Source organism: Sorex araneus, chromosome 4 (assembly GCF_027595985.1).
Source record: "Sorex araneus isolate mSorAra2 chromosome 4, mSorAra2.pri, whole genome shotgun sequence".
Lineage (NCBI taxonomy): Eukaryota > Metazoa > Chordata > Mammalia > Eulipotyphla > Soricidae > Sorex > Sorex araneus.
Genome location: NC_073305.1, coordinates 2472563 through 2500561, shown reverse-complemented (window position 1 = coordinate 2500561; position 27999 = coordinate 2472563). Strand labels below are relative to the sequence as shown.

The 27999-nt window shown below is 60.6% G+C and overlaps 2 protein-coding genes across 2 annotated transcripts; one reads left to right on the top strand and one right to left on the bottom strand.

Annotated features, from left to right (window-relative positions):
- Positions 1-17855, top strand: CRBN (cereblon). Its single transcript, XM_055134772.1, has 11 exons — positions 1-155; positions 2163-2275; positions 2769-2971; positions 3658-3807; positions 8916-9075; positions 13316-13378; positions 14161-14245; positions 14726-14841; positions 15176-15240; positions 15546-15677; positions 16534-17855. Exons 1-11 carry the CDS (start codon positions 89-91, stop codon positions 16718-16720), a joined length of 1341 nt encoding a protein of 446 aa, XP_054990747.1. The 5' UTR covers positions 1-88; the 3' UTR covers positions 16721-17855.
- On the bottom strand, positions 17211-23099 carry TRNT1 (tRNA nucleotidyl transferase 1). Its single transcript, XM_055134773.1, has 9 exons — positions 23031-23099; positions 22594-22747; positions 22051-22244; positions 21164-21302; positions 20029-20155; positions 19225-19418; positions 18666-18919; positions 18307-18575; positions 17211-18196 (listed from the first exon to the last, which is right to left on the bottom strand). Exons 2-8 carry the CDS (start codon positions 22733-22735, stop codon positions 18321-18323), a joined length of 1305 nt encoding a protein of 434 aa, XP_054990748.1. The 5' UTR covers positions 22736-22747; positions 23031-23099; the 3' UTR covers positions 17211-18196; positions 18307-18320.
- Between the last annotated feature and the right edge of the window lie 4900 nt (positions 23100-27999).

Here is a 27999-nt window from a genome sequence, read left to right as displayed (position 1 = left end):
CCCGCCCCTTCCTCTCCCGCGTGCCCCGCCCCTTCCCCTCCCGGCCTGCCCCGCGCGCCCTCCCGGCCTGCCCCGCGTATAAACAGACATGGCCGGCGAGGGGGACCCGCAGGACGCTGCGCACGACATGGGCAACCACCTGCCGCTGCTGCCCGGTAACCGCGGGGCGGCGGGGCCGGCGCGGGGGGCTGGGGCGGGGCGGGGCGTGCGCCCGGGGTCCCGTGGGCTGCGCCGGGAGCCGAGCGCGGGGCCCCGCTGAGGCCCGGATGCGACCCGCGGCCCGGCCTGTCCCTCCCGCCCTCCAGGCCTGTCCCTCCCGGCCTGTCCCTCCCGGCCTGTCCCTCCCGGCCTGTCCCTCCCGGCCAGTGTCCCCCCCCCCCGTGGCTCCCGGGCCCCGCGGGCCGTGCGCGGGCAGCTGTCGCCGACTGTCCATCGCGCGGGCGGGGCGGGCATCCCGGGCCCGGGTCCACCGGCCTGTGCTCGACGCGCCCCGGCCCGATGGCGGAGGCTCGGGTCCGAGGGCTGGGGGCGGCCCGCGGGAGGGGTCGCTGGGAGGCGCCGCCCCGTCTCGGACGGGAGGGCGCGGGGACCCCCGGAGAGGGAGCGGGGCGGGGCGTGCGGGGTCTCTGCGCCCTGGGAGGGCCGGGCGGGCGGCGGGAGGCGTGGGGCCGCGCGGGTGTGGACCGAGTGTCGTGTCTCGGCGTCCGCGGGGTCGGGGGCGGAGGGCGGAGACTCGGTGAAACTGTGTCGTTCCGGGTCCCCCCTGGGGTGTGGGCGCCCGAGCTGGGAGGTCAGGCGCGAGGCCCGCGAGACTTGGACCCGTGCAGGCGGCCCGCGGCTCTGGGGCGGGGGCCGGGGGCCGCCCTGTGGCCGTGGACTGGCCTGCGGCTCGCACCCGCGCCTGCTGTGTCCCCCGGAACCGTGTCCTGCGGGGGAGCCTCCCCGCCCGGGGCCAGCAGGTCCCGCCCAGCTGTGCACGGCCGTGCAGGCGTCCCCGGTCCTGACCCCGACCCTAGTGCCCCGCATTGGATTTTCTTCTTTTCCTCCCGCCCCCCGCCCTGTGTAGCTTCCATACACTCCAGTGTAGAGAAAGATTTTGAAGAATCTTGTTTCACGGAAGCTTTAAAGTTGCAGAGGGGCTTTCACGTGAGCGATGGCAAAGCCCCCGGTGTTGGACTGTGCCCGCGCGAGGGGAGGTGGCACTGGGGGTGCGGACGGGGTGCTGGGGCCAGGTGACGGCGTCTTTTTCCGCTCCAGTGAGCGGATCTCCCCCCCTTCCCTTCTCCCCTGCGCCTGCCGTCGTGCCTTCTGCGGTAGCTCTTACTCGGGGCTCCGGTCCAGCCGGAGTCTCTTGGGCCTTGCTCCCGGCCAGTGCTCGGGATTGCCTCCGGCAGCGCTGGGGGAGCTTCCAGGGTGCTGCCAAGTCGAGCTTTGGACGGACTCTAGCGACTGCCTCGTTCCTGCCCGCCCTTCCTCAGAGGAGGCGGGCGAGGCGGAGTGCGTCTGCGCTCAGGGTCTGTCTGTGTCTGATGGGGGGCAGAAGCAGCTCCAGGCTGGGGAGTTCAAGAACCCGGGGGCGAGGGGTACAGACTGTGTCCGGTGTCTGCCACCAAGGTGGGCACAGCCTCTTCCTGGAGCCTCCAGTGCAGCAGGGGGCAGCGGCGGGGACTCTGTTCACTCACAGAAGATGGCTTGGGAGTGAGTCCTCTCTTTCCTGAAAGGGGACCAGCAGGGGCGAGGGGCGTGGCAGTCGGCACCTAACGCTGGAAAGAAGGAAAGAGCTTTGTGTGTGTCTCTGTCCCTGCCCTGGTGTGATTGTGAGACGCTCCCAGAGTGCCTTTGGGGCCAGAGAGAGCGAGCGAGCACTCTCACGCCTGGCCTGTGCACTGGGTCAGGGAAGAGCCCAGGGACGCCCCGATGGGGAGGTTTGCCCCTCCTGTCCCCGCGGACCCCTTGGGTAGCACACGCTGCAGCAGAGATTCCCTGGAGCGAGTGGGCCGAGGTAGGCCGGAGCCCGGCATCGTTGCACCACCCCGCCGGGCTCCGGGCATCCCCAGGGTGGGGTCGGGACCCGGCTTCCCTGGGAGAAGTGGCCTCGGCAGAAGGCGCGCCAATGACGTTTCCATGCGCCTGCTTTGTTTGTTTTTATGCTGCCTTGACAGCGGAGAGTGAGGAAGAAGATGAAATTGAAATGGAAATCGAAGACCAAGACAGCAGAGACGACAGGAGACCGAACATCATAAACTTTAACCCCAGTCTGCCAACAGCACACGCAGTATGTGATGCAGTAACACCTCTAACGTGCGGGCTTGGCGCTCCTCTCCCGGCAGCGGCCCTCGGGGCTTGCCCTGAGGAGCCTGCGGGGCTCTGCTTGGCTGCGCTGTTAGTGCTCGCACACGGTCAGCATTCGTGAGAGCTGGACACAGAGATGTTTCGCAGTCAGATTGTTTTTTTTTTTTTTTTGCTTTTTGGGTCACACCCGGCAATGCTCAGGGGTTCCTCCTGGCTCTGCACTAAGGAGTCACTCCTGGCAGCGCTGGGGGGGCCATATGGGATGCCAGGCATTGAACCCAGGTCGGCCTCGTGCAAGGCAAACGCCCTCCCCGCTGTGCCATCCTTCTGCCCCTCAATCAGAATATTTTTAACTAAAAAAAATCGCTCTGGGCTTACGGTTTTTCACGCTGGGAAGTCCCAAGTCCGATTCCGTGGGTGAGGGGTTGGGGGGTGGCCTCCCCCACGCCCCGTGACCGCGCCGCTCTCCCCACCAGTACCTAGGCGCCGACATGGAGGAGTTCCACGGGCGGACCCTGCACGACGACGACAGCTGCCAGGTGATCCCCGTGCTCCCGCAGGTGGTGATGATCCTCATCCCGGGCCAGACGCTGCCGCTGCAGCTCTTCAGCCCGCAGGAGGTGAGCATGGTGCGGACCCTGATCCAGAGGGACAGGACCTTCGCCGTGCTCGCCTACAGGTACGCGCCCCCGCGTCGCGCGGGGTCAGGGGTGCGAGTCTTTGTGGGTTCATAAGCCGAGATCCGAGTGTTTTTGTTTGTCTGTACATCTGAACACTCGCACTCGACCTCCCCATGAGGGAACTTTGTCTTATTTGAAATGCTGTTACTCGTTAGCATTGGACAGAAAACACTTTCAGAGTCTGAATTGTAACTGTGTTGATCTAAAATGTGGCGGCTTCTGCATTATAACATAGACAGTTACTGTCACAAAAGAGGGGCTTTTTCCCTGTTGGTAAATTCCTAAGTCACTCCATTCCAGACCTCTGGTCAATGGAAACCTTGTTTCTGTGTCCCGTAGTGACCAGCTAAAATCAGTTATTCAGGCAGGACGTGCATGCAGAAAGTTCCCGCCCCAGAACTGTGTGGCAAATGAGCAGAGAAATGACATCTGGCTTCACAGACAAGTGTAAACCCCTCCCGGCCCCAGATCATTCTCAGCGACGAGAATTTTATTCTTTTTCTAACGTGTCCTAATTCCACTTACCAAAGCTTTCTTATTTAAATTGTCCCGTGTGTGTTTGGAGTAAAGGGAACTAATCAGTGAGTTGATGCTGTGCACTCTTTTCCCGTGCATGTTGCTTTGCCCAATCTGCATAATTAAAAATTAACGTTGAAAATGTTTTCTTTGAAAATCGCCTCGGAAGCAATGCCCAGGAGAGAGAGGCGCAGTTTGGCACCACGGCGGAGATCTATGCCTATCGCGAGGAGCAGGATTTTGGGATTGAGATAGTGAAAGTGAAAGCCGTCGGGAGACAGAGGTTCAAAGTCCTGGAGCTCAGGACCCAGTCGGACGGGTAAGACCTGCGGGGCCGCTGTGAGAGCGGCAGGTCTCGGGCTCCCGCTGGCCTCTCTGCTGCGCTTCTCCCTCGGGGTGACACCGAGAGGCCGCCAGCTTCAGGGGAGCACCAGGGGAGGGCTGCAGGCTGGAGGGTCTCACGCTGGCTCCCCTCTGTCCCTGGGCAGGGCTTTCCGGGAAGGAGGCTGCAGCATCTTTAGGAACTGAGGTGCCCCGAGCCTGCGGACAGTGCCTGAGGCCTGGGGGGAGAGGCCGTCTGCTCGGGCCCCTCGAGTGGGTGCTGTGCAGAGTCTGCCGTCTCCAACCGCTTCTCACGGCTCGGCCTGGCAGCCTGTCTGGCACTGGGAGGCCCCGGTCACTGCACCTGCCGGTGGCTGTCTTCGGGGACCATCCCTACCAGCCGCGAAGCCTGTCCTCCCTCAGCGGGGCCAGAAGCGCTGCCCTCGCACCTCCCCGGGTCCAGAGGCCCACGCGGACACCGCAGCAGCACGGGCAGCACGGGCAGCGCGGCCCTTGCAGGCCTGGCCCTGGCTCCACGAGTGTAGGGAGGCCTGGGTTCATTTTCCGAACACAGGAAGTAGTTTTTCTCGGTGATTGCGCCTTATCTCTTGGGCGTGGTTCTCGACTGTGGCACTGAGGGTGTCCTGAGAGATACCGACTCTCAGTTCCATTATGTCTTAGCGAATTGTCCCTTTCCCGTAGCCAGAGCCCGAGTCAGCTCTGCGTGCCGCACACGGAGTGTCTTCTGAACGCAGGGGCGGGGAAGGAGGCTTCAGTTCTGAACACGAATGTTCTTGCATGAAGGCAAGACCTTTCGGCCTCCGTTGGTCACGAGGTAGCAAAGGTGACTGAGACGGGACCCATGGACGGGCCGTCCTTTGCACCCCGAGAGTGTCAGAGGTCGGGGCTGAGCCTCAGTACCCCGCCCGGCACTCCCAGGGCGTTCCTGCGAGGCCCCCCGGCTCAAGCACGCCAGGAGTCGGTAGGGTTGGGTGGACGCTCTGTCTCTCCGCCCTCAGGTCTCTAGTGGGGTAGGACTGAGTGACAGCGGGGCCCTGGCGAGTGGCCCCGGGCAGGCGGCTCTTCTACCCTGACTTTACTAAGTGTCCTCCTCTGAGTGCCTCCTGCCTTCCAGCTCATCTGAGTTTGGCTACCTGGTGATTGCTATAAAAACCTATAAAGGAAAATTGATTTAGGGAAAAGTGACCGAGGCTTGGTTACGACCAAGCCCTTGGAACACCGGGTGGCAGCACACCGTTTTCTGCGAGGGGGATTGGCGTCATGTTGGGGGGCTGGGCAGGAGTGGGACAGGCCAGGTCTCGAGGTCGCTGGTGGCCGTCCTTCAGGGGCGAGGCCTTCCAGGGCCCGGCAGGGTGGGGCAGGCGCCTCTTCTTCCCAGTCAGGAAATGGAGCTTTAGGGACGCTTTTTGGACGCCAGTTAGCTAATAAAGCAGGGCCGGTTCAGTCTCGGTCCCGTGGCTTCCAAAGGAGTGGCCTTTCAACGGCAGCCCCCCCTGCCTCTGGGAGCCTGTCAGCTCCTTTTTAATAAAGCAGTACCAAATTAGCAGTCGTTTGTCTCTTACGTGAGACGCGGGGACCATGTGGGATGCCAGGATCAGACCCGGGTCAGCTGCACGCAAGGCATGCCCCCTCGCTGTTATTCTCCTACCAACAGAAATTCTTGAAAAATTCTATGAAAGAGCTGTTTTTTTAAAAAGATTGATCAATTAACCTTTAGATAGATATGTGAAGGAGGGAAAATACTCAAAAGAATCAGGAATTTAAGAGAAATTAGAGACAGTGGTATAGGAGGCTGTGATAAAACTACAACAACACATTGGTTAAGCCACAGAAACTCAGATAAATGCAACAATCTGCAGCTGAAACAGAAGTGATAAAACCTGACTCATGCCCCCAAGCGTGCAGATGGAGAGCCCTGGCCAGAGAGCCGGGGAGATGCGCAGCAGGCAGGGCTATTTGCACGCGGCCGAGTGGGGTTCCATCCTGTCACCCCACATGCTCCCCCCAACCCTGCTAGGCATGATTCCTGCGCATCACCGGGTGTGGCGCCCAACAGCAGGGAATTAATAAAGCTCCCCAAAATAGTAGTTCTGGAGCAGTGAATTTTGCCAATTTTCAGTGAACCTAAGTCTGTTCTCTTCAGACTCTTTGAAAAAAATCAAAGAAGGAATAATTGCAAGTACATTTCTGAGGTCAGCATTATCCTGATACCACACAAGCTACACGGGGCTTCCCCCGGCCCCCGCAGTACCTGTGATAAACACAGCTGCAACTTCCTCATCACGGCATCGCCAAGTCACACTCAACGGTGCATCAGAAGATCATGTATTATGAATAAGTGCAGTTTATTGCATGGGTACAACAGTGGTTCAGTAAGCAAATCAATCAGTGATATATTGGTCATCAGTAGAAACAAAGGAAATTATTCTAAGTAGGTGCTGAGAGGGCATCTTAAAGTTCTCAGTGTGCTTCTCTGCTGTCTCAGTCAGGGGGAGGGGGGAGCGTCCCCGCCCGAGAGTGCCCTGCGCAGATGAGTGGGGGGGGGGGGCAGCTCTTTCCTTTTCCCCAAGAATAAGACTTTGAGCTTAGAGACGAGAGCACTGAGACAACATGAAGCCTGGCGAGTAGTGAGGCTACATCCCAGCGGTGGCTGGGTTACAGACGGGAGACCAGAGGGGCCGTGTGGTCAGAGGTGCGGGCACCATCATCAGTACGGTCCTCGGGCATGCGCCCGTAGACTCGGATCTGTGGCACGGTTGGCCTCGAGCGTGGCGGGGTTGGCCCCGGTGCTCCCCGGCAGAACATAGGCCCAGTCGGCGGGGGACGGGCTGGACAGGCCTCTGGGCTCACACACACACGGAAACTAAAGTAGAGATTCAGGCGTGGCCGAAGAGGCTGGTTACAAAATCTACGTACAGAAGATCAGTATTCAGTTAATGAACAGAAAAAAGAAATTAAGGCGGAGCAAGACCCTCCTGACGTAAACCCCACAGCACTGTTCAAGAATGCACCGACACGATGGAGACGGAGACCGAGTCCCCCAGGAACCCAGCGAAGAGACTCTTCACCCAGGCAGCCTGGAGATCATGCAACCCGGCACAGTCCCAGTCGTGTTCAGAAGCTAGAACAGGACCCTCTAGTGTCCGTTATGGAATCACGAACATCCTCAAGGACTGGAGTCGTGGGGAAGCAGCAGTGAAGGCGGAGGGGGTAGAATGGACAGCAGCCGGTGTACGGGCCCGAGCGCGGAGTCTCAGCACGCCGGATTGGCGGGGCAGAGCCTCAGGCGGGAGTTGGGGGAACAGGGCCCCAGGACCCCAGGACGGGCTTGGGGAGGCGGCTGCTCGGGACCGATCAGTGGTCACAGCAGTAGAACTGGGGGGCTGGGAGGAGGAGAGGAGGCGAGGAGGCGCATTTCACGACATTAGCTTCCAATTGTGTTTGACTCCAGCAGAGAGAAAGCAGTGAGAGTGAAGGTAAACTGTGCTACATTGTATCCGTTGGCTTCTGTGTGGGAAAGAGCACAGTAAGGAATCTGTGATGGGGAGGATACTGCTGGCATCTCCTGTCTAGTGAGAGGCTGAGGCCAGGGGCAGGAGCAGGGCAGGCAGGTGTGAGCGCTGACGGGGCCTGCAGTTGGGTCCCAGGCGGTGGGGATGGGCAGGAGCCGTAGCAGAGACCCCAGCTGCCTGAGAAGGGCGGGCACCAGAGCAGGTGCCGGAAGGCGGAGACAGGACTTGAGTGCGTGTTGGGACGGTTGTACACCGGTGTGACCGTTTTGGAGGAAGCGGAGCCCTCCAGGCCACCTCGGGTGTCCGCCCAAGCCCACCCGAGTAGGTGTCCACTGCCGCGTCTGCTGCCGCAGCATTCCCGCAGCCAGGGCAGGGAAGGCCTGGGCCGTAGGTAAAGGCCTGGCGTGTCTGCAGTGGAGTACCAGTCAGCTCCGCAGAAGGCAGCGCGTGGAAGGCGTGGCTCGGTCCTGCACACGGCAAGGCCACATGAGTCTGGAAGGTCACGTCATTCGGAACCAAGCGAAGGAGCAGATCAAGGCAGGGGTCAAGTTGTTTCTCCAGTGTGTTCTACAGAGATCAGAGCTAATGGAAGGGTCAGTAAGAGAGTGGGCGTTCATGGCCAGTCAGGCTGCCTGGAGAGGGAGAGGAAGAGGAGTGGACGGAGTGGCTTGTCATCGAGCTCTGAGGGCACTGGGACGTGTTTCGGCTTAGCCTGATTTCCCCCATGCCCAGCGCGTGTGGTCATGGGTTTGAGCATGTGGTCATGGGTTTGAGCATGTGGGCCCGCTCTTGCCTTAGCTGTCGGGACCGAGTGCCCAGCTTCACATCTGGAGCCCGTCGGTCAGTGCTTGGGAAGGTCTCGGCAGTGTCTGCTTCCAGCGTCTGGGTGACCCCTGAACCGGTGCCTCGTGAGAACCAAGACCCTCCAGAGCAGCCCGTCATACAGAGGGACTGGCTGTTCGCAATTCACGGTGACCCCAAACAGCATTCCGGAAATATTAAGTGTATTTGGGAGAGTTAAAGTTTCTAAGTTAAAAGCAATAATCCATTTGGCTCTTTGCACATCGAAGTTAAATGAGAAGTACGCTGTATGCAGAGAAATGTTGCAGCTCTCTAGTCTGATCTGAATTCATCATCAGGGTCTTCACTTGTTTATTCTCAGATGCTCCTCGGGTGACCTGGGGTTGGGGTGACGTCAGGCTCACAAGGGTTTGGGACACTGAGAGTACTTAGGGGTGCCCAGAAATTAATTTATGGTACCAGGATATGCAATAGGAGTGGTTTACCAGTTTCTCAATTTCCTTTCACTTATTGTATTTGAAATGTAAAACTCCCTAATCATTCTATAGTGAGATTGAAAATTAATTCCATCGTTTATCTTTGCTATGATTTATGAGCTATAATATTGTTTTTTTTTTAAAAACTGTGTATGAATGTCAGCATTTTGATGAGTATGTCTTTTAAGATTTTGGAAATCATAGTATTTAAAGTTACCCATAATGCTTAGAAACTTAATAGTTGGAGTTAGTTTATCTTCGAAAATGAACACCATGCTTGGTTCTCTTTATTTTAGAATCCAGCAAGCTAAAGTGCAAATTCTTCCTGAATGTGTATTGCCTTCAACCATGTCTGCATTTCAGTTAGAATCCCTCAGTAAGTGCCAGATATTTCCTTCAAAACCGCTCTCATGGGAAGACCAGTATTCATATAAATGGTGGCAGAAATACCAGAAGGTGAGAAATGAATTTTTTATGCATCTCCATAAAATGAAGACAGGTTGCTTTTTCCTGTTTTTAAAAGAGAGACAAACAACTCTCATGATTCATTCCCCAGACACCTTCTGTGGCGGTTCTTTAGCTGCATTTGATCATAGCTGGTACTTCTAAAAATGTCGTGACACTATTCTGTAAAAGCGGTCTGCAAGAGTCATAAAATGTCAATACTGTAAGATGTGTTTGCTGTGCCACCTGTGCCCTATTAATAGCGTTGACGTTTAATTCCACAGGAATCTGCCGGGCTCCAGCAGCTCGCTGCCATGGCTCTGCACTCAGACACGGGCCTTGAGGGGAGGGTCAGGGGTCACGGGACCAAGTGGGCCGAGCTCTGGCTGCTGAGAGTCGTACCCCGGTCACTGCACGGGACTGGGCGCCACTTCCAGGTCGTGCCGATTCGAGCACTCGTTCTAGATCCCCATGCTCGGCAGAGCGCTCGTCTAGGACCGGCACGAGAAAGTCTCTGCTCATTTGTGAGGTCCGTCACTTTAAACAAACCGGCTGATGTTTGCTAGTGTCTGGAGGAAAGGATGGCCCATTTCTGACTTTAGAATGAATTGTTTTCCCTGAGATTTGGGGAAATGCGAAAGTGCATTTTCCCGTTTTAACCTGAGAATTGCTGCGTTCGTCATCCCCTGTTCTTTGTCAGGCAGCACAGCGAAGGATTGAATTGTAACACGAGTGAGCGTAGGACACTAGTCCAGCCCCGTGTGGCGGATTCTCCCAGGGCCTCAAGTCCTCCTACCAGAGTGCTTGAACGGGTGAGCCCGTCCATCCGTCCCAGAGGACTGCAGAGGCCCAGGCCATGGCCAGCTTCCTCTTGGTTGCGTGGTATGGGTTCGAGTTCCCCAGAGCAGGTGGCGGAGTGTGCCTGGGCGGCTCGGGGTCCCATGCCCTCTGGACGATGGCGGTTTGTGGGCCCCACGGCGCGGGGTGCTGCTTGAGACAGATGCTTCCGGAGCCTGGCCCCTGGCTTCAGCAGCGGAGAGAGGGAGAGTAGCTGTGTGCCTGTCATGGCGAGTAGGTGGGCGAGGATGGGCAGAGCGGGAGCGGGGCTGGCAGTGTCCCGAGCGGGGGCCGAGGGGCCGCGCGGTGGGCTTCCTGCCTCTTGGGCCGGCTCTGTGTCTGCCTTCAGTCAAACTAGCGTATTGGGTTCTTCCACACTGGTGTTTTTGTCCTAAGTTCTTCGTCCTTTGGAGCTGCTGCCTTAGTTCTTGGTAGCGTCTCGGCAGAGGGTGAGTCAGTTGACGGGCCCTGCCTTAGCGGGCCCTGCCTTCAGAGGCGTGTCGGCCCAGTCCTGAGTCTGCCGTCTGCCCGTGAATCAGCTTTTTAAATGTCAGTTTTGTGTGAGTCATGGATTAAAGTCTTGGTGCTGTGCGCGAGGACTCTCTGCTTGCTCCCGCTGAGCCGGGATCGGTCTTTCCCCCGGGCCCCCTCCCCAGAGCAAGGGCAGGCACAGCTGCCGGCCGCCAGCAAGCACTTGTCTCTGGGACCAGAGTCTCTGCGCTCCCCTGATGTCTTAGTTCTCCAGTGATCCTGGACTCGCACCAGGCCCCTGTGATTGCTGGTCACATTGCCGAGGCCCGAGTGGGCGCTGGTGAGCAGTGAGAGACCTCGGGGGGCTGTGGTGCCCACCGCCCTCGCCCTGTTCCTTCGTCGGGTCATCTTTCAACGGTTGCTCTGAGTGGAGTTTCTTTGGCTGTAGGTTTGGCCCAGGGAGTTGCTGGCTGAGCCTCGGGCCTCCAGGTGGCCTCCGTGCTGTGTGGCGTCAGAGTCCGCAGGCAGCTGCACCAGGAAGGGCTTGAGGGCAGCAGCTCTGCCCGGCCGGGCCGGGGCCGCGCAGGTGGACCTTGGTTTTGCACGAACCTTCCTTGTTGTTTGCATCAGAAATGAAATGTTTAGAGGGCATCGAGTTCCTTGTCTGTGACAGTGTTCCTGTCCTTCCCGTCACCGAGGGAGGCCGGAAGGTGTCGAGCAGGGCCCTCGTGCGTTGGCACGGGGCACCGCCAGGCAGGGCCAGGGTGCGGTCGTCTGTGACATGCTCGTAGAGCTTTAGGGTGCCCCCACCTGAGCTTCATTCACGGGGGAGTGCGCCCCCTGCCCTCGGCCCGTGTTCTGCCACCACGTCCCTGGGTGCCGGGGCCCCTCCCACTGCTGCCCCGATTGCCGTGCACGTGTCCATGTGCTGCCCGAGTCTGGCCTGGTCCCTCGGAACAGCCAGCTCATCCGGCGGGTGGGCACAGGACCGGGACAGGGACAGTGCGGCCACCCCTTCCAAGCCGCGCCCAGGCTTTGCACGGCTCCTCCCCTTCGTGGGGGGGTCAGTGCCCCTCCTGACGGAGACCCCCACGGGCTCGAGGCTGACAGACAGAGACAGTTCCATGCCGACACGGGGCTCGCTTCCCGGGTTCAGGGTACAGAGATGTAGCAGCCGCTCCTTGTGGGCTGGCTACTCAGAATGACCGTGACCTGTACATGTGTGCTGAGGCCGTCTGGCCGTGACCTGTACATGTGTGCTGAGGCCGTCTGGCCGTGACCTGTACATGTGTGCTGAGGCCGTCTGGCCGTGACCTGTACATGTGTGCTGAGACCGTCTGGCTGTGACCTGTACATGTGTGCTGAGACTGTCTGGCCGTGACCTGTATGTGTGCTGAGACCGTCTGGCCGTGACCTGTGTATGTGCGCTGAGCCCGTCTGGCCGTGACCTGTACATGTGGCTCAGACCATCTGACCATGACCTGTGTATGTGCGCTGAGCCCGTCTGGCCGTGACCTGTACATGTGGCTCAGACCATCTGACCATGACCTGTGTATGTGCGCTGAGCCTGTCTGGCCGTGACCTGTACATGTGCGCTGAGACCGTCTGGCCGTGACCTGTACGTGTGCTCTGCGACTGGCCGTGGTCCGTGTGCTAAAATTCCCGACATGTCAGGCAGCTCACCCGTAGGGTCAGGTGGGGCTCAGAACTCACGCCTGGGAGTCCAGCGGTTTGCACGGCCCTGCAGGCCCTTCTGCCCTCCCCGGTGCCAGTGGCTGTCCATCTGCACGCAGGAGCCAGGCCCTGCAGGCAGCTCCCCACGGCGTCCCTGCTGAGAGCCCCAGACTGAACACGGCGTGGCCGTGGCCGCTGCGCTGACCGCAGGCTGCCCGTGCTCACGTTCGGGCTAGCGGGGAGTGGAGGGCTGGCTCCAGCAGGCTCCCAGGAAGGCCCTTCGTCCCGTCCAGCGGTTGCCGGCCTTCTCCCAGTCTGGCCAGCCCTTTGTTGGGAGGCGCCCTGGGGCCCCTTGGTACCCCGTTGGCCGCCAGCCTGGTCTGCTGTGCTGTGTTGGCGCCCCTGGGTGCTGGGTCTCCAGGTGGCTCCCGGCTGGCCGCCTGTGCTGGACGGCTCGGTGGATCTTCCGTGTTGTGGCCTGGAGAACACGTCTGTGTTTATTTTAGACGAATTCTAAGTTGATTTTCAGTTCCGGTGTTGCACTGAATTTTGAAATGTGAATTTGCTTCTGAGTCTTCCCATCAGATGTTGCAGGAATTTAATATAATCCACGTTTTACCTGGAGTTAGATGTTTCCATTTGGATCCCAAAATACAGTGGGGGGGGGGGGGGGGGTGAAGCTATAGTAGATGGTACAGTGGGAAGTGTGCTTGCCCGGCACGTGCCCGTCCCAGGCTGGGTCTCTGTCACCGCCATGTAGTCCCTGGCACAGACCCAGGAACAGCTCTGAGCACCAGTGGGTGTGAGCCAGCCCACCCCACTCCAAACACACACACACACACACACACACACACTCATACAGAGTTGGAAGAGAACATCATGGTTTTCCCCATTGCCTGGGCTTCAGGGTAAAGGGAACTTGAAGGAATTTGAAGTCCGTCATTGGTCAGGTTACGAGCCCTTCTGAGGTTTCGCACAGAGGTCGAGAGTCATGGTTACAGAGTCACCCTGGGCCTTGCAGTCGACTGTCGCGGCCTCCAGCAGCGCCGGCACCTGCCGTAGTCTCCCTTGGGCGCACAGAAAGGCAGCCTGGCCCTGGCGAGGGAGTCCAGACCGTCTGGGCAGTGGCTGAGCAGTAGAGCACTTGCCTCGAGCACCTCTGGCCCTGAAAAAGAAAGTCTTTGTCTGAACCCACCCCTGTGCCCCTGTGTGATTCTCCCCGCAAGAACCTTGTTCTGTGGGCGTTTCACTGGCTCTTCTCTCTTTGCAGAGAAAGTTTCGTTGTGCAAATTTGACCCAGTGGCCCCGCTGGCTGTATTCCTTGTATGACGCGGTAAGCTGCATCCGGTGTCCCGGGGAGAGGTGGACTCGGGCTCCAGGTGACCGTGTAGTCTCTGCCTTTCACTCCCGCCCTCCGAGGGGCGTCAGGCCCCAGGGTCGGGAGACTGTAGGGTCATTTGGCTCGGGGGGAGGGGGGGCAGTGAAATTCAGAAAATCAGGCCCCTCCACTTCTTAGGCCTCAGGACCCCTCGCCCGTGCATTAGCTGGCGCGCCCACACGCGCTCTTGCTGCTCGCCCCGGGGTCAGGAGTGACCGCTTAGCTCCTGCTAAGGAACGTGCTGCTGGCGTGGCCCGGAGAAGCCCCGCGTGGGAGACGGTTCAGGAAGCCTCACGGCCACGGTGCCTCGGGACGGGCTCTCCGAGTAGCTGTGAAGTGGGCGTTAGACAGTCGCATTGACCCAGAGTAGCCGTCCCCAACTGGGCGTCCTAATGCCCTCCCGGCTCGCCTGACCCGCACATCCAGAGCCCCTTGGAGTGCCCAGAGCTGCAGGACGCCGCGTCCCCTGCCCGAGCAGCCGTGGGCCGGCACCATCCTCTGCGGCCCAGAGTCCTGCCGGCACTTCGGCCAGGATGGCGCACAGCCCGAGGGAGGAGTTGCCGGTGACGGGGCTCGGACAGGCGGACAGACAGCCGGTGGGCGTCATGCAGCTCAGCCAGGAGGGAGTCGGGCGGGAGGCAGTGGCAGGCGCGGGCAGGAGAGCGCGGCACCGGCCTGTCGCCAGGCGACAGCATCAGTGCCTGGGCTTGATTCTGGCTCCTTTCGTTTCCAATAAGGAAACCTTAATGGACAGAATCAAGAAGCAGTTGCACGAATGGGACGAGAATCTGAAAGATGAGTCTCTTCCTTCAAATCCAATAGGTATGAAAAGTCTTTTCTTTCCTGCCGTCTGTCCCGTGTCACTGAAGGGTGTTTGTTCCATGTTCAGTGCAATAAAAACCTGGAGTTTCTCCAGTAATACTGTTCTCAGAGGCGTGTGTGTTTCTTCTGCTCTGAGGAGGCGTGAAATGAGTGTGTGAGCGGTCAGGTCACTGCCGCAGGGGCTCCTCCCGCCCAGCCAGGCCCGGGGGAGGCTGTTCCCTGTCCAGAGCGACACGGAGCAGCTCCCCTCGTGGGTGCCGGCACTTTGGCCTGGACGCCGCTAGGGCTGGGGAGAGAGTCCCGGCCGTGGGGCCGACCCCGCACTGTGCCCGTGACCCACCCTGGCCGAGCGTCACTGAGTCACCAGAGATCCCTGAGCCTAGGGGGGGCATCTGTCAAGGCCAGCCGAGTGGGCGCGGCAGGCGCGGGGGCACTTGTGCCTGACCCTGGGTCTGAAATGTGGAAACGCGCGCGTCTAAGATTTCTCCTACAGAGTGGCCGCCTGTCTCCCTATTGACGACATGCTGAGGATTCAGCTGCTGAAGATCGGCAGCGCCATCCAGCGGCTGCGCTGCGAGCTGGACATCATGAACAGGGTGAGGACGGCTGTGACGCGCGCGGCCCTCAGGAGACGGGCAGCCAGGCAGCCGGCCCCAGGCCCAGCTGGGGCACTGTCCAGGGCGAGCGCCCCACTGGGGGCACTGGGCGGGCACGTGCCCCCCGGGCAGAGCTTTGCTTGTCTTTGGGAGGAGCCTGCAGGGGAGCAGGGGTGCCGTCCCCGGACAGAGGGACTCACTGGATCAGTGAAAACTCACCAGTCCTTTCTTGGCGTTTAGAATCCCGTTTTGAAACGGTTGAAGGGGAAACGCTAACACCAGAGAGGTGTCTTGATAGGATATTTAACGTTTTCTAATTTTCTTAACTTTTCAGTGCACGTCTCTTTGCTGCAAACAGTGTCACGAAACAGAAATAACCACCAAAAATGAAATATTCAGGTAGGCCTTCCGTGACGGTCTCCGTGTTCTTTGGGGTATTTCCCGACTGCCTTCTCGAATCTCTCAGCGAGTTCTGGCGCGAGCCGAGCCTGCAGGACACGGGGCCCAGGGTGGGTTCTCTGACCCCAGACTCGGGCGGGGCCCCGCGTGTCTACAGACGCTGGCCCTGCGTGTCCTGCGGGCCTCGGGACACGGCCCTGGCACGGGCAGCCCTGCCGGACGCGCTCTGCAGGCCCCGGGGCTCAGCCTCGACAGCCGCCTGGGGATCCTGCCCTGAGACTGAGCCTGTTCCTCTCCTGCCGCAGCTTGTCCCTGTGCGGGCCGATGGCGGCCTACGTGAACCCCCACGGCTACGTGCACGAGACACTCACCGTGCACAAGGCCAACAACCTGAACCTCATCGGCCGCCCGTCCACGGAGCACAGCTGGTTCCCAGGGTGAGCGAGACGGGGGCCGCCGGGGCCAAAGCAGCTGCTAGAATTCAAGCTAGACAGGGGGGAGGCAGGGGAAGGAGACCAGGCAGAGCGTGGCCTCCACTTGCATGTAGGAACAGCACCTGAGCCTGGCGGAGCGCCAGCAGGTTAGTGAGAAGCGTGGGGACAGGAGCGCCTCCAGTTCCAGTCAGCACAGTCCGCCCTGCGCCGCTGGCCAGGGGTCGGCCACTCACAGCACTACTGGCTCTTTGCCCCCAGCTTTCAGAGGCAAGTCCAGGGACAAAGGCGAGGAGACCCTCTCTGTGGGCGTCCAGCCACACCAGCCAGTGATTAAGGCTCCTCTTACAGTGCTCACTGAAGCACTTGCCTTGCATGTGGTCCCTCGTGTGCTAACAGGAGCAGCCCCCAAGCAAGCAGAGCACTGCGTGTTTCACAGGCGGCCACTGCAGGGCGGGGCAGGGCATCCCAGGGTGCTCCTGGCACCTGGCAGGAACAAACCCTTTCTCGGCATCGTAGAGGATTCAGTGCACCCGAGAAGCACAGGGCTTGCTGGCTTGCTCCTAAGCAGTGCTCAGGAGTCCCGGGGACCCCTGGCCAGGGCATCTGAGGGCAGTGCTGCTGAGGGGCCAGACTAGGGTAGGTAAGGCCGCGGGGGGCCTGCCCGGTACCCTCCTGCCGTGTGTACTCAGGGAGGGAGCGCAGTCCATCAGCTGTCCGAGTCAGAACGCTCTCTAGGCCCCGCACCCAAGCACAGAGCACTGATCTTCTCAGTGCCAGAACTGGGCCACCTCCGTGGCTGGGCTGGATGTGGGCTTGGGCCCCAAGCAGGCGTCCCCTAGCTGCCTCTCCCACCACGTAGGTATGCCTGGACCATCGCCCAGTGTCGCATCTGCGGAAGCCACGTTGGATGGAAATTCACAGCCACCAAGAAAGACATGTCGCCGCAGAAGTTCTGGGGTCTGACTCGATCTGCTCTACTGCCCACGATTCCAGACACAGACGCCAAAGATGAGATCAGCCCCGACAAAGTGACACTTTGCTTATAAGCAGGAGGTAGGGAGGACGATACTGACCGAGGAGTGATGTATTCCAAGGCCAGGTCTGGGAACAGCTGAAGGGTTCAACTTAAGCCCCCCAAGAGCCGTCTCGTGGCTTCTTGGCACCCCTGTTGTGGGGTCTCACTCTACGTGAGAGCGGCGTCTTCCCCACACAGGGGTTAGATGAAGAGCATCTGAGTCATGCTCCAAGAGCGAGGTGTCGGGGTCAAGGCCGGAGCCCTCTGGGAAAGGCAAGCAGTGTACATTCTTGTAAAGGGGCTTTGTTCTTTAGTTCTCTGAAATACCCATTGTAAATTTTGAAAATATTAGAATTAAAATATGTGGCTTTAGCCCCATAATATAGTTTTCACTTCCTTAGGTGTCTGTGAGTGAAGAAGTATCTTGTGTATCTGCTCAGTGTTCGGACTCCCGCGTCCTGTCGCAGTGTGATGTGGTGCAGACGCTAGCTTAGGCCCTCCCCACACAGGCTAGAGGCGACTCTATTTTGTAGGCTACTTTATTCGTCCCTTGTTCCAATAGTGAACTACTCATACGCGGAAAATACACAAGTACGAAGGGATTCTTACGAGACTGGTTGCCACCTACCTCTGCTCCCACGTAGGCTGGAGGGATTGGGGCCTGTCCTCTGTGACAACTCTGGCTCTGTACCCTCCACTGCTTACACAGAACCACTGGGCTGACCAGGTCCAACAGACCGTTAGTCACCGAGCTCTGTCTCGCTGAACAGAAAGGTTTTGCTACTCCTCAACTACACACAGGATGACTATCATGTTGCCTATTGACAGATGAGTAAAGGAAAGGGACGCAACGCTGTCTGTTGTTCAGGACTGATTATGTACATCCTGGGGTTGTCGCCCCCCTCTCTGGAGTCCGACGTTCCTGTTTGGGGGGCTGGTGGCATGCTGGCCTGAGCCCGCAGAGTGCCTGGCCGCCAGCCGCCTCCCAAAGAGGGGCGTCCTGCTCCCAGAGAGTGGGACCCCTGGGAAGCCCCAGCTCTGTCTCCCTGTGGCAGTGAGGGAAGGTCCCTTTGACATCGCCCCTCCTCCCCCGGTGTGGTCACAGAATGTTCTAGATTGTTTACTGACAATTGCAAATAAAATTTTCTGCTGTGTACAAGCATGCACATGGTGTCTCATACGTGACGCGCGATGCCAGGGCCACATCTGTGTTCCGGTCGGCCTCCCGTGTGTCACCGTGCTCCCTCTCCTGCAGCCCCTTCGTCACACTGTGTCTCGGCTCTGGGCTGGGGTGGCGGGAGGCTGGTCAGAGCACAGAGCTGCCATGGCCACACAACAAGGACGCTCCCCCGTCAGCCGCGAGCCGGCAGCTGCAGAGACAGTGCTGAAAGGTGTGGGCCTTTCAGTGCGGGCAGAGCCCAGGCACCCCGGGGGGCACTGAGCCTCCCCATGGGACAGGATGAGGGCAGCCGCTGGGGGTGTCCTTGTTCTCCCAGACGGGCAGCAACTGTGACGAAAGAACCAGAGTTCAGTGTGGAAGAGACGCGGGAAGCAGTTCTACTCAAACCAGCTTTATTCTCAGCAGCTCCCCGGGCGGGCGCCACCGGCCAGGCTTACCGACCGCGGGCTGCTCAGTGCTCGGCCTTCCTGACGTAGCTCAGGAGCTCCTCCTTGTCCATGCGGTAGCCACTCTTCTTCCACTGCTCGCGCAGCTGCTGCAGCAGGACCCCGATCTCCTTCCCCGAGGAGATGCCCACGCGCCTGATGTCGTGGCCGCTGACCGGGAAGGGAGGGACGGTCCAGTGCTGCATCTGGCGCAACAGGAAGGGCTCGCCCTGGTACTTGAGCAGCTCACACACGCGGGCCATGGCGTCCGGCTCCCTGCACTGAGCCGGCACACGTTAGGACCCGCGCTCAGCCACCATCCCCCGTGCTCGGGCGCAGAGTCCCGCGGCGCCAGGCCCGCCCGTACTTACGTCTATGACAAAGTCCTGGTAGGGTTTCAACGGCTCCGGGCTGTCCACCGCCTTAACTAAATCTCTCCTGTTCTTAACTATAAACACTCCAAGGTTTTTCTCGTCTTTTGAGATCTTCAGCCTCAAATCCAGCTTCGTGACATCATCTTGTACTTTGAATAACGAAGCCAAGAGAGTCATGGGCTTGGGCGAAAAGCCTTCGACGAATTTGCTGACTCTGTTAAACTCTTCCAGACTTGCATCTGCAGGCAGCCCTGTCGGGACAAAGCAGTTCCCACCCGCTGCTCCAGAGCGTTCAGACACTCCTCGGAACCAGCCGTCCCGAGTTGCTTCCCTCCCCGGCCCCCAGCCGCTCCCCACCGCGGTCACCAGCCCAGACCACCCACAGAGGGCCCCAAGCGTCCGTGCTGGCGCCTGTGACCCTACCCAGTCCCACGGTCCCTGCTGAGCTCTAACTCAGGCAGCTGCTGGCCAGTTCCTGGGCCGCTGACCCCGAGACGTCCCGCCCCAGCCCAAGCACGTGCCCCGGCTGACACCTGAATTCACATCCCGCGCTCACCGATGTGAGGAGCCACGCCCAGGTCATAGATGAGATGCATCAGGTGGTTGACGTGGTTGCCAACAAGAATCTTTTTGAGCTCCACCCAGATCCGCTCCCCTGAAATGCCGGCCAAGCCTTTGGCATTCTCCGCAATGGCAGCCACGGTCTCAGGGTCATGGTCGCCCGGCCTGTCCGCAATCCGCCCGTAGAACCTGCAAGACACCGTCACGCCGGGCGCTGACTCCCCGACACCGCCGTCGGGAGAGGGGCGTTACCCTTTCACTCGTCTGCTCCATCAGAGACGAAAACTCAGGTCTAGGAGCGGCCTCAGGAACCATCTGATTCTCAGTATTTCTTCCGGTGTGAAACCCTGAGCTCTGATCAAATATAAGCAACGTTCCTGAACGCGGGAAACGAGAGCCTCGGGACAGTGTCCGAAGCGACCACGCCCTGGAGCCTCAGAGCCGCTTCTCACATCACCGCCTGGGCCTGCCGGGGCACTACAGCCCGGGCTCACCACCCCGTGAGGTGTCTGCTCAGTGACGCTCGCCAGCAAGGTAACAAACAAGCTCCCTCAGAGAGTCCGAAGTGCTGGGAGTTAGTTTAAAAATCATTAAACTCACAAAGGGTGCAAATGCGTCTCCTATCAGCACGTGAACCTGGAAGTTCTGACATCAGGCACCACGGGCAGCAGAGCCGAGCCCTCCTCGCTCCCGGGCCAAGTGTCCAGACACACCTGGACACCACACCTTCTCGCGCTGACCACCACTGCTCAGCACGGGACTGAACAGCAGAAACCAGCAAATGCACAAAAATTCTTACCTGAAGTATCTTAGAATTCGAAGATAATCCTCTTGTATTCTCTGTTTGGGTTGCCCGACAAATCTCACTTTTTTATTTTTCAGATCTTCATATCCGTTAAAGTAGTCATATAAGGTACCTTCAAAATCTGTTCACGGCAGGGAAAAAGCAGGAGAGGAATCATTTGCAGGAAGAAATGGGAAGCCAAGCAGGTGAGGAGCTGTGACTCCAGGTCCGGCGTGTTCTCTGTGAGACGGCGTGTCTGACCGGACCCTGGGAGCAGCCACCGAGACACTCACACATTGGAGAACCCTCTAGAAAACGTGGGGAGTGGGGCACGAGGCCCCAAGAGGGCCAGACAAGGGCAAGTTCCAAGTAAATAAAACCCAAGGAAGTGCGAGAGCACCCAAATGTGGAGTCGCCCAGAATGCCAAGTGTTGGGGGGATGGCGTGCCTGAGATGGGGGGACCCCGTGACATGAAGAGCCACACCGGCACCTTCCGAGACAAGAACACAGTCGTGAGGCCCCAGGAGCCTGCAGACTTTGTGACCTTCCAGAAGTCCAGAAGGCCACGAAGGCCAAGACCAGCATCAGCTCCACAGCACGGGGGAGACCCCCAACACAAAGCCCATCAGCCCGGGCCAGTGAAGACCCGGTGGGAGACCCCGGCTCCCAGACATCCACAGGTGCCGAGGATGACATGGTGACCTGTAAATACCTATATGCCAGCCACAAAGCGCAGAAGGGGTCCGGGGGGCTTGTCAGGGGGACAGGTGGGGGGGGGGGGAAGGTGGGAACTGTACAGGGGTGAAGGGAGGGTGTGTCAGGAAGAATTTTGTAACTGTGTGTCTCCTGGGGTTCAACCCATCCCCATAAGATGCAGTGTTTCAGCCAAGACCACCCCAAGCCAGGACTGAGCCATGCCCGCATCCAATGCAGGGCAGAGACCCCCCACCCCCAGACCCCACCCCGAGAGCAGGGCACGTCCTACCCTGGGCCCCTTTCGCTCAGCTCTGCCTGTGTGCCACCCAGAGGGCTGTCCGCGCGGGGCCCGCCCACGCCACCCCCAAGAAAAGACAGGGCCCCCCAGGAGACATCTGGACTGAAACCCCGAGTCCAGCCACAGGGCCGGCTGCCCAGGCCGCCGTCACTGACCGAGGAACATGGAGTTGATGGTGAGGTCCCGGCGCTCGGCGTCCTTCTGCCAGTCGGTGGTGAACTCCACCTCAGCGTGCCTGCCGTCGGTGACCACGTCGATCCGGAGGGTGGTGATCTCGAAGTTCTCCTCGTACAGCTGCGGCCAGGGAGAGTCGGGGTCAGCGGCAGGCACAGCCCCCGCTGGGCCCAGAGCGGGGCAGAGGCGCGGGACTCAGCAGCACAGTGCTCACTGCCGGACAGGTCATGGTGTAGGGGAGAAGCCCCCTCCCAGGACTCTTCCAGCAGGGGCCACACCTGGAGGGGCCTGGGATCCCCGGGTGTTTGATGGCACATGCCCACGGTTCAGTGCCCGCGTCAAGGAAGTAACGGCATGTCCCAAGGACATGTGCTGGGCCCAGGGCCCCACTCGCTGGCTCTCGGTGCCGCAAGGAGCAGTGGGAACCCAGGGCGCAGAGGCTCTGCCCCCCCCCCCAGTGGCCCCAGGCCCCGCCTGCCCTGCCCACTCGCAGGCAGCCCCAGGCCTCGGGCGCACGCCCGGCTGAGCAGCAGGTGCGCAGAGGCGCCGTGGGCGAGAGGGCCGAGGAGCACAGAGCAGAGGAGCCCCAGGGCAGGCCAGTTCCTGCGGCCACCCACACTGGGTGCCCCCGGGGACACGGCCCCGGGGGGTGAGTGGGGGCCAGAGCCTCCCAAGCAAGGCCAAGGGGCGGGTCAGTGCCAGCTGCGGGGGAGGGGGAGCGGCGGCCGGCGACCCGGTGGGGCCTCGGGCGGGGGTCTTCCGCGGGAGCCCCTGAAACGGGGGGGGGGGGGGGGGGGGGGGGGCGAGGCGGCAGGAGGCCGAGGCGGCAGGAGGGGCAGAGCCAGGCGCGGGCCCCGGCGCGGCTCACCCTGGCCGTGATGGTGCCGTGCTTCTCGCCCTTGTTGTTGATGAGCCGCACGCCGGCCGCCTGGAACAGCGCCTTCATCTGCTCCGGCGTGGCCGTGGTGGCGAAGTCCACGTCCTGGGGCGCGCGGCCGCTCAGCAGGTCCCGCACGGCGCCGCCCGCGATGCGCAGCTCGTGCTCCTCGCGGGCGAACAGCTCTGGGGACCAAGGACGGCGGGGCTGACCCGGCCGGGCGGCCCCAGAGACCCAGGCCCCCGGGGTCCCCGCCGGGGGTCGGCCCGCCCGTGCCCGCGTCCCCCCAGCCCTCGCCAAGGCACCGTCTCTGCGAGGGCCGCCCCGGACTGGCCAGCCCTGCGGGGACCCCGGGAGCGGCGAGCCCTGCGGTGCCACTGCGGGGTCCCTCTGGGCCCCCCCGGCCGCGGCTGCCCGTCCCCCTGGGGCCCGCGTCCCGGCCGGCAGCAGGTGTCCGCGCGGCCAGCGGGGGACACGGCGGGGCGGGTGGGCGGCCCGGGCGGGGCGGGCGGGGCGGGCGGCCCCGGCGCTCACCTATGAGGCTCTTGAGCCCCTCGGTGAAGAGCGACTGGAACTCGGGGGACTGCAGCTTCATGGTGACCAGCGGCCGCCGCGGGCCGGGCGCGCCAGGACGGGTCAGCAGCGGCCGGCGCAGGGCGCGCAGGGCGCTCAGCATCCGCGTCGGCTCCTGCGGGCGGGGGGCGCGCTCAGGGCGGGCGGGGGGCGCGGGCCCAGCGCGCAGGCGCGGCGCGAGCCTCGGTCCCGGGCCCGCCGGCCCCGGCCGCGCCCCCCGCGCCCCCCGCCCGCCCGCCCGCCCCGTGCCCCGCGCCCCCCGCGCGGCCCCGCCGGGCCCCAGCAGCCCCCGGGCCCGAGTCCGCGTGGGCGCCCACGCGGCAGCGGGCACCCGGCGCGCGCCCCGCCGCCGCCCCTCCCCGCGGCCCGCGCCCGAGCACCGCGCTCCGAGCACCCACCTGCGCCGACAGGGCCCGCACACCCCCTGCCGCGGCCGCCGCGCACTTCCGGGCGCGGTGCGGTGACGTCACGCGGACGTCGGCGCGCGCCCAATGGGAAGCCGCGGCGGGCGGGCGGGACCGGAAGTCTGGGCGGGGAGGGGTGTGGCCGCGGCTGTCTCCGCCCCCGGCCCCTGGCGCTGGGCTCGGGCGGCCCCGCGGCCCGACAGTTCCAGCCTCCCGGAGCCCCGCACACGGGCGGGCGCGAGCGGGACTCGGGCTGGGGGTGCGGGTGGCCCCCGCGACTCAGGGCCGGGACTCGGCGTCACGGCCAGGCGGGGCCCCTGCTGCGAGCCGGGGCGGCGCTGCACCCCGCACCCCTGCCACGGACCCCCGCCCCGGGCCCTGCACCCCGCACCCCTGCCACGGACCCCCGCCCCGGGGCCCTGCACCCCGCACCCCTGCCACGGACCCCCGCCACCGACCCTGCACCCCGCGCCCCCGCCACGGCCCCCCCCCACCCCGCGCTCCCAAACCCCCGTACACCGAGCGCCTGCCGGCCCCATGCCACCACCCCCACCCCCGCACCCCTCGCGCCCAGCCCCCACCACGCCCCCTCCGTGCCCCGCTCGCCTTGGGCCGCTGTGGAAGGGAGGGAGCACTAGAACACGAGTCCCTTTTCCTTCCCAAGGACAAAGGAGGGCGAAGGACGCCCCGAGGCGGCCACAGCACAGCCCGAGGCCCTCGGCGGGGACGCGTCCATCCATTTTCAATCATCTTAGAAATCAATGAAATCTGCACACTCCGCGCCCTTCTATCGTGCAGTCTCCCCGCGAGACCTGATTCCTTTAAACCCTTAGCGCGCCGCGGGGTTTCCCGGGAGCGGACCCCCTTTCCCGGAGGTGAAGCGGCTCACTCTGAGCTTTCGGGCTGACTGACTCCAGCCGACTCCCAGTACAAAGACGCAGGTGAGCTGTGAGCGCGGGAAGGAGACACAGAGAGCGCACGCGAAGACACGCTATGCACACACGAAGACACGCTATGCGCACACGAAGACACGCTATGCGCACACGGAGACGCCAACTGCACCGGGAAGCTTCATGCCAGCACGGGGCGAGACCCACAAATTCATTTGCAAAGAGCCCTTGGGGGGAGTGAAACGGAGCAAGTACAAATCCGGATCCCTCTGTGCTGTGAGAGATACTGAATTCTGTCCAACAGACTTCACACTAGGGTACTTCAGGCCCAGGCTGTTCCAGTGATCAAACTTTTAAGCCATTTAAGGAACAAATAAAACTTACCATGTAAAATTTTTGTTTCACAGAAGTAGAAGAGGGGATGATTTCAGGTCAGCCTAACCCTACTACACACCTGGAATAAATAAATGTCATCTGGAAATTTAAGAAAGCAATTTGCAGATAGATGTTCAGAGGATCAAATAAATATCTTTAATAAAATATTAGCTGTTTCGATTTTTCAAATGGGGCTGATCGGCAGGGTTTATCCTAGAATTAACACCGTAAAGCCAATGCTATCACCATAGTATCACACTTCTAAGGGTACACTGTATGGTCATCCCCAAAGACACAGAAAGGCATGTATAGTTCAACATCTATTCATAATTTTCACTCGAAAAATTAATATTAGCAGATTTTCTCAGTCTATGAAAAAAGTACAACTATCGGCGTGGTTAATGATGAAATAGTCTGTACTTTTCTCTTTTTTTTTTTTTTTTTTTTTTTTTTTTGCTTTTTGGGTCACACCTGGCAATGCACAGGGGTCACTCCTGGCTCATGCACTCAGGAATCTCCCCTGGCGGTGCTCAGGGGACCATATGGGATGCTGGGATTCGAACCAGGGTTGGCCGCGTGCAAGGCAAACGCCCTCCCCGCTGTGCTATCGCTCCAGCCCCTAGTCTGTACTTTTCTCTTGAGAAGCAATTACAAAGCGCTGCGTCAGAGCCACCACTATATACATATCACATAAAACTGTATTTGTACACACCGTGTTCTAGGAGCTCGGTGAGACCAAGGCAGCCCAGCACACTCAAAATAAAGATACTCAAAGTCACCCACTGTTAGCGGACTGCAGACTAGGACCACATAGAGGGGCACTAATAGGAGCCTCGGCCAGCGCCCGGACACGCCACCTGCTGGTGGCAAGGGGAACAGCTGGAGACGCCCTACGGGGGCGGAGACACCGCGCGGGCAGCCCTCGGCAGCAGCTGGCAGTTTCTCAAGGGTCCAGTCCTCGCTGACCTCGCCCCTCGGTGGCGGGGGGGGTGTGCGGGGTGCAGGGTCGGTGGCGGGGGTCCGTGGCAGGGGTACAGGGTGCAGGCCCGGTGGCGGGGGTCCGTGGCAGGGGTGCGGGGTGCAGGAAGGGGAGCCCCGCGTCCAGAGCTGAGTGTGGCACTGCAGGGTCTGCCGGTGGCCCCTGCTCGGGGAGCACTGTTCCAGCGAGGGAGGAAGCGGCGGCACCTGCTCATTCCTCAGGACAGGGCGCGGGAGGGCTGCAAACTCTCCGTCCCGCCGGGGGGCCGCCTGGAGAGGGACACGCGGGGAGGCCGGCCCCGGGCCGATGGAGGCTGGGACTGTCCCAGGGAGCCGGGCGGAGACCCTCACTCCCTGTCCCCAGCCACCCGGGCAGGGAGGATTTATCTGTTTCTAATGGGGCCACGCTGGAGGTGCTTGGGGCGTCCTGCAGCTCAGGGGGCCCTGTGGGACGCCGGGGGCGGGGGGTGAGCCCGGGTGGGCCACGAGCAAGGCAGACGCCCTCCCCGGGCCCCTCATCCAGGCCCCACAGTGTGGAAACTTGAAGCTGGAGTTTTTTCAGGGCCACACCTGACTGTGCTGGGGCGGGCGGGCCGAGGGTCCCATGCCCACCATTGTCTCAGCACCTGAAATACACGGCCTCAGAGCCACAGAAGGAGCCCCGTCCCAGTGCTCACTGAGGAATCCCATCCCAGTGCTCACTGAGAGTCCCATCCCAGTGCTGAGAATCCTTTCCCAGAGCTCACTGAGGAATCCTTTCGCAGTGCTCACTGAGAATCCTGTTCCAGTGCTCACTGAGAATCCTGTTCCAGTGCTCACGGAGGAATCCTTTCCCAGTGCTCACTGAGAATCATCTCAGTGCTCACTGAGGAATCCTTTCCCAGTACTCATTGAGGAATCTTTTTCCAGTGCTCACTGAGGAATCCCATCCCAGTGCTCACTGAGGGATCCTGTCCCAGTGCTCACCAAGGTGCCCCATCCCAGTGCTCACTGAAGAACCATGTCCCAGTGCTCACTGAGGTGCCCCATCCCAGTGCTCAGTACCATTGCTTACAGGTGAACACTGGCTGCAGCTACTGAGGCAATGGAATGAAGGGGAACCCCTCTTTGGTGACACAGACTTGCAGGTGCCCCCAGGCCCCTCGGCCTCACAGGACCACCATGTGCTGCGGGTCAGGCCCAGGCCACGGCCCACGAGACTTCACGGCTCTAGGATAACATTGGTTTGTCCTTTCTGCCTTGCCACAGGGAGTTTAGGTTTGTTTGGTTACTCCCATCACAGTGCTCCCACTCCTCTGTGTTTACTTGTAACCTCTTTCTTTGTGCTCCGCTTCCCCATCCGTCAATCACCTTTACCTAATCAGACCCCGTTAACTTGTAACTGTTGCTTTTCTCTTCTCCGTAGGTCCTTTGCGTAGTTAGTTCAGGGCCACGTCCTTTCCGTACAGACACAGGAAGGCAGTTCATGCTTTTGTAACGTGGGAGCTAATTGGCTCCAAATAGCAGTCACTTCCGGGCCTCTGTTCGCTTGACTTAAGCCTCAGTGGCCCTTACTTCCTACACCCCAAAAGCAGGGTCCCGACGAGGGACTGGATGGACCCAGGGCAAGCTGTGAGCTACCCTGGCACTGAAATGGGCCAGGCCAAAGTGCCATAATTCTTAACTGTACGTTAAGAGCATGGCCATGGGCAAATTCTGCCATGATCCAAAAAGCAACAACTAATTAGGACCCTGCTAGGGTTAGGAAAGATTAATCTGGCCTGAGCACTGTAGTCTGAGTTTATAGTGAGATGTCCCCAGGAGAGCCACCCTACAAGCTCAACGTATCTCTTACTGCGTCCATGCTGTATCTGTGTCCACTGTATGTCTGCCATCCCATTGCTCATCATGTGCTCGAGCGGGCACCAGTAACGGCTCCATTGTGAGACTTGTTACTGTTTTTGGCATATCAAATGCGTCATGTGGAGCTTGCCAGGCTCTGCCGTTGCAGGCGGGATACTCTCGGTAGCTTGCCGGGCTCTCTGTGAGGGATGGAGGAACCGAACCTGGGTCAGCCGAGTGCAAGGCCCTACCCGCTGTGCCATCACTCCAGCCCGTGTCAATACAAAATAACTGATATTAAAAAGTAGAACTAAGATGTTAATTAAGTTATTGGACTAAGGAAAGGGGGAAAACCCTTAGGTGGTTATTTCCACCCCTGAGCCTGATCTCCTGACTGCAGGCAATGAACAGGGGCTTTCATATGTCAATCATGGTACTGACATGGGTGTGGTTGCTACCCCAGTGCTGGGAGGGAGGGAGAGAGGGAGACAGAGAGAGACAGAGACAGAGAGAGACAGAGAGAAAGGGACAGAGAGACAGTGAGACAGAGACAGAGAGAGACAGAGACAGAGAGAGACAGAGACAGAGAGAGGGGGAAAGAGAGAGAGAGCAAGGTGGCTGGTCAAAACGCAGAGACGAGCGAGGGAGGCGGGAGGAGACGGGAGTGAGGGGCTCAGTGAGACCGGAACAGGCGGGTGGGGAGAATGGGAATGAACAGCCACTGACCACCAACCAGCCCGGCCCTCGCTGCCTCCTCCCTCTGCCCGTGGCGCTGGCCATCTCGGGTGGGGGAGCGGGTGTGAGGCCAGGCCGTGAGAGAGAGCCGGGGGCTCCGGAGTCGCTTGGCAATCACACACACGGCAAAGGCTCTGACAAGGCCCGCACAGAGGGCAGGTGGG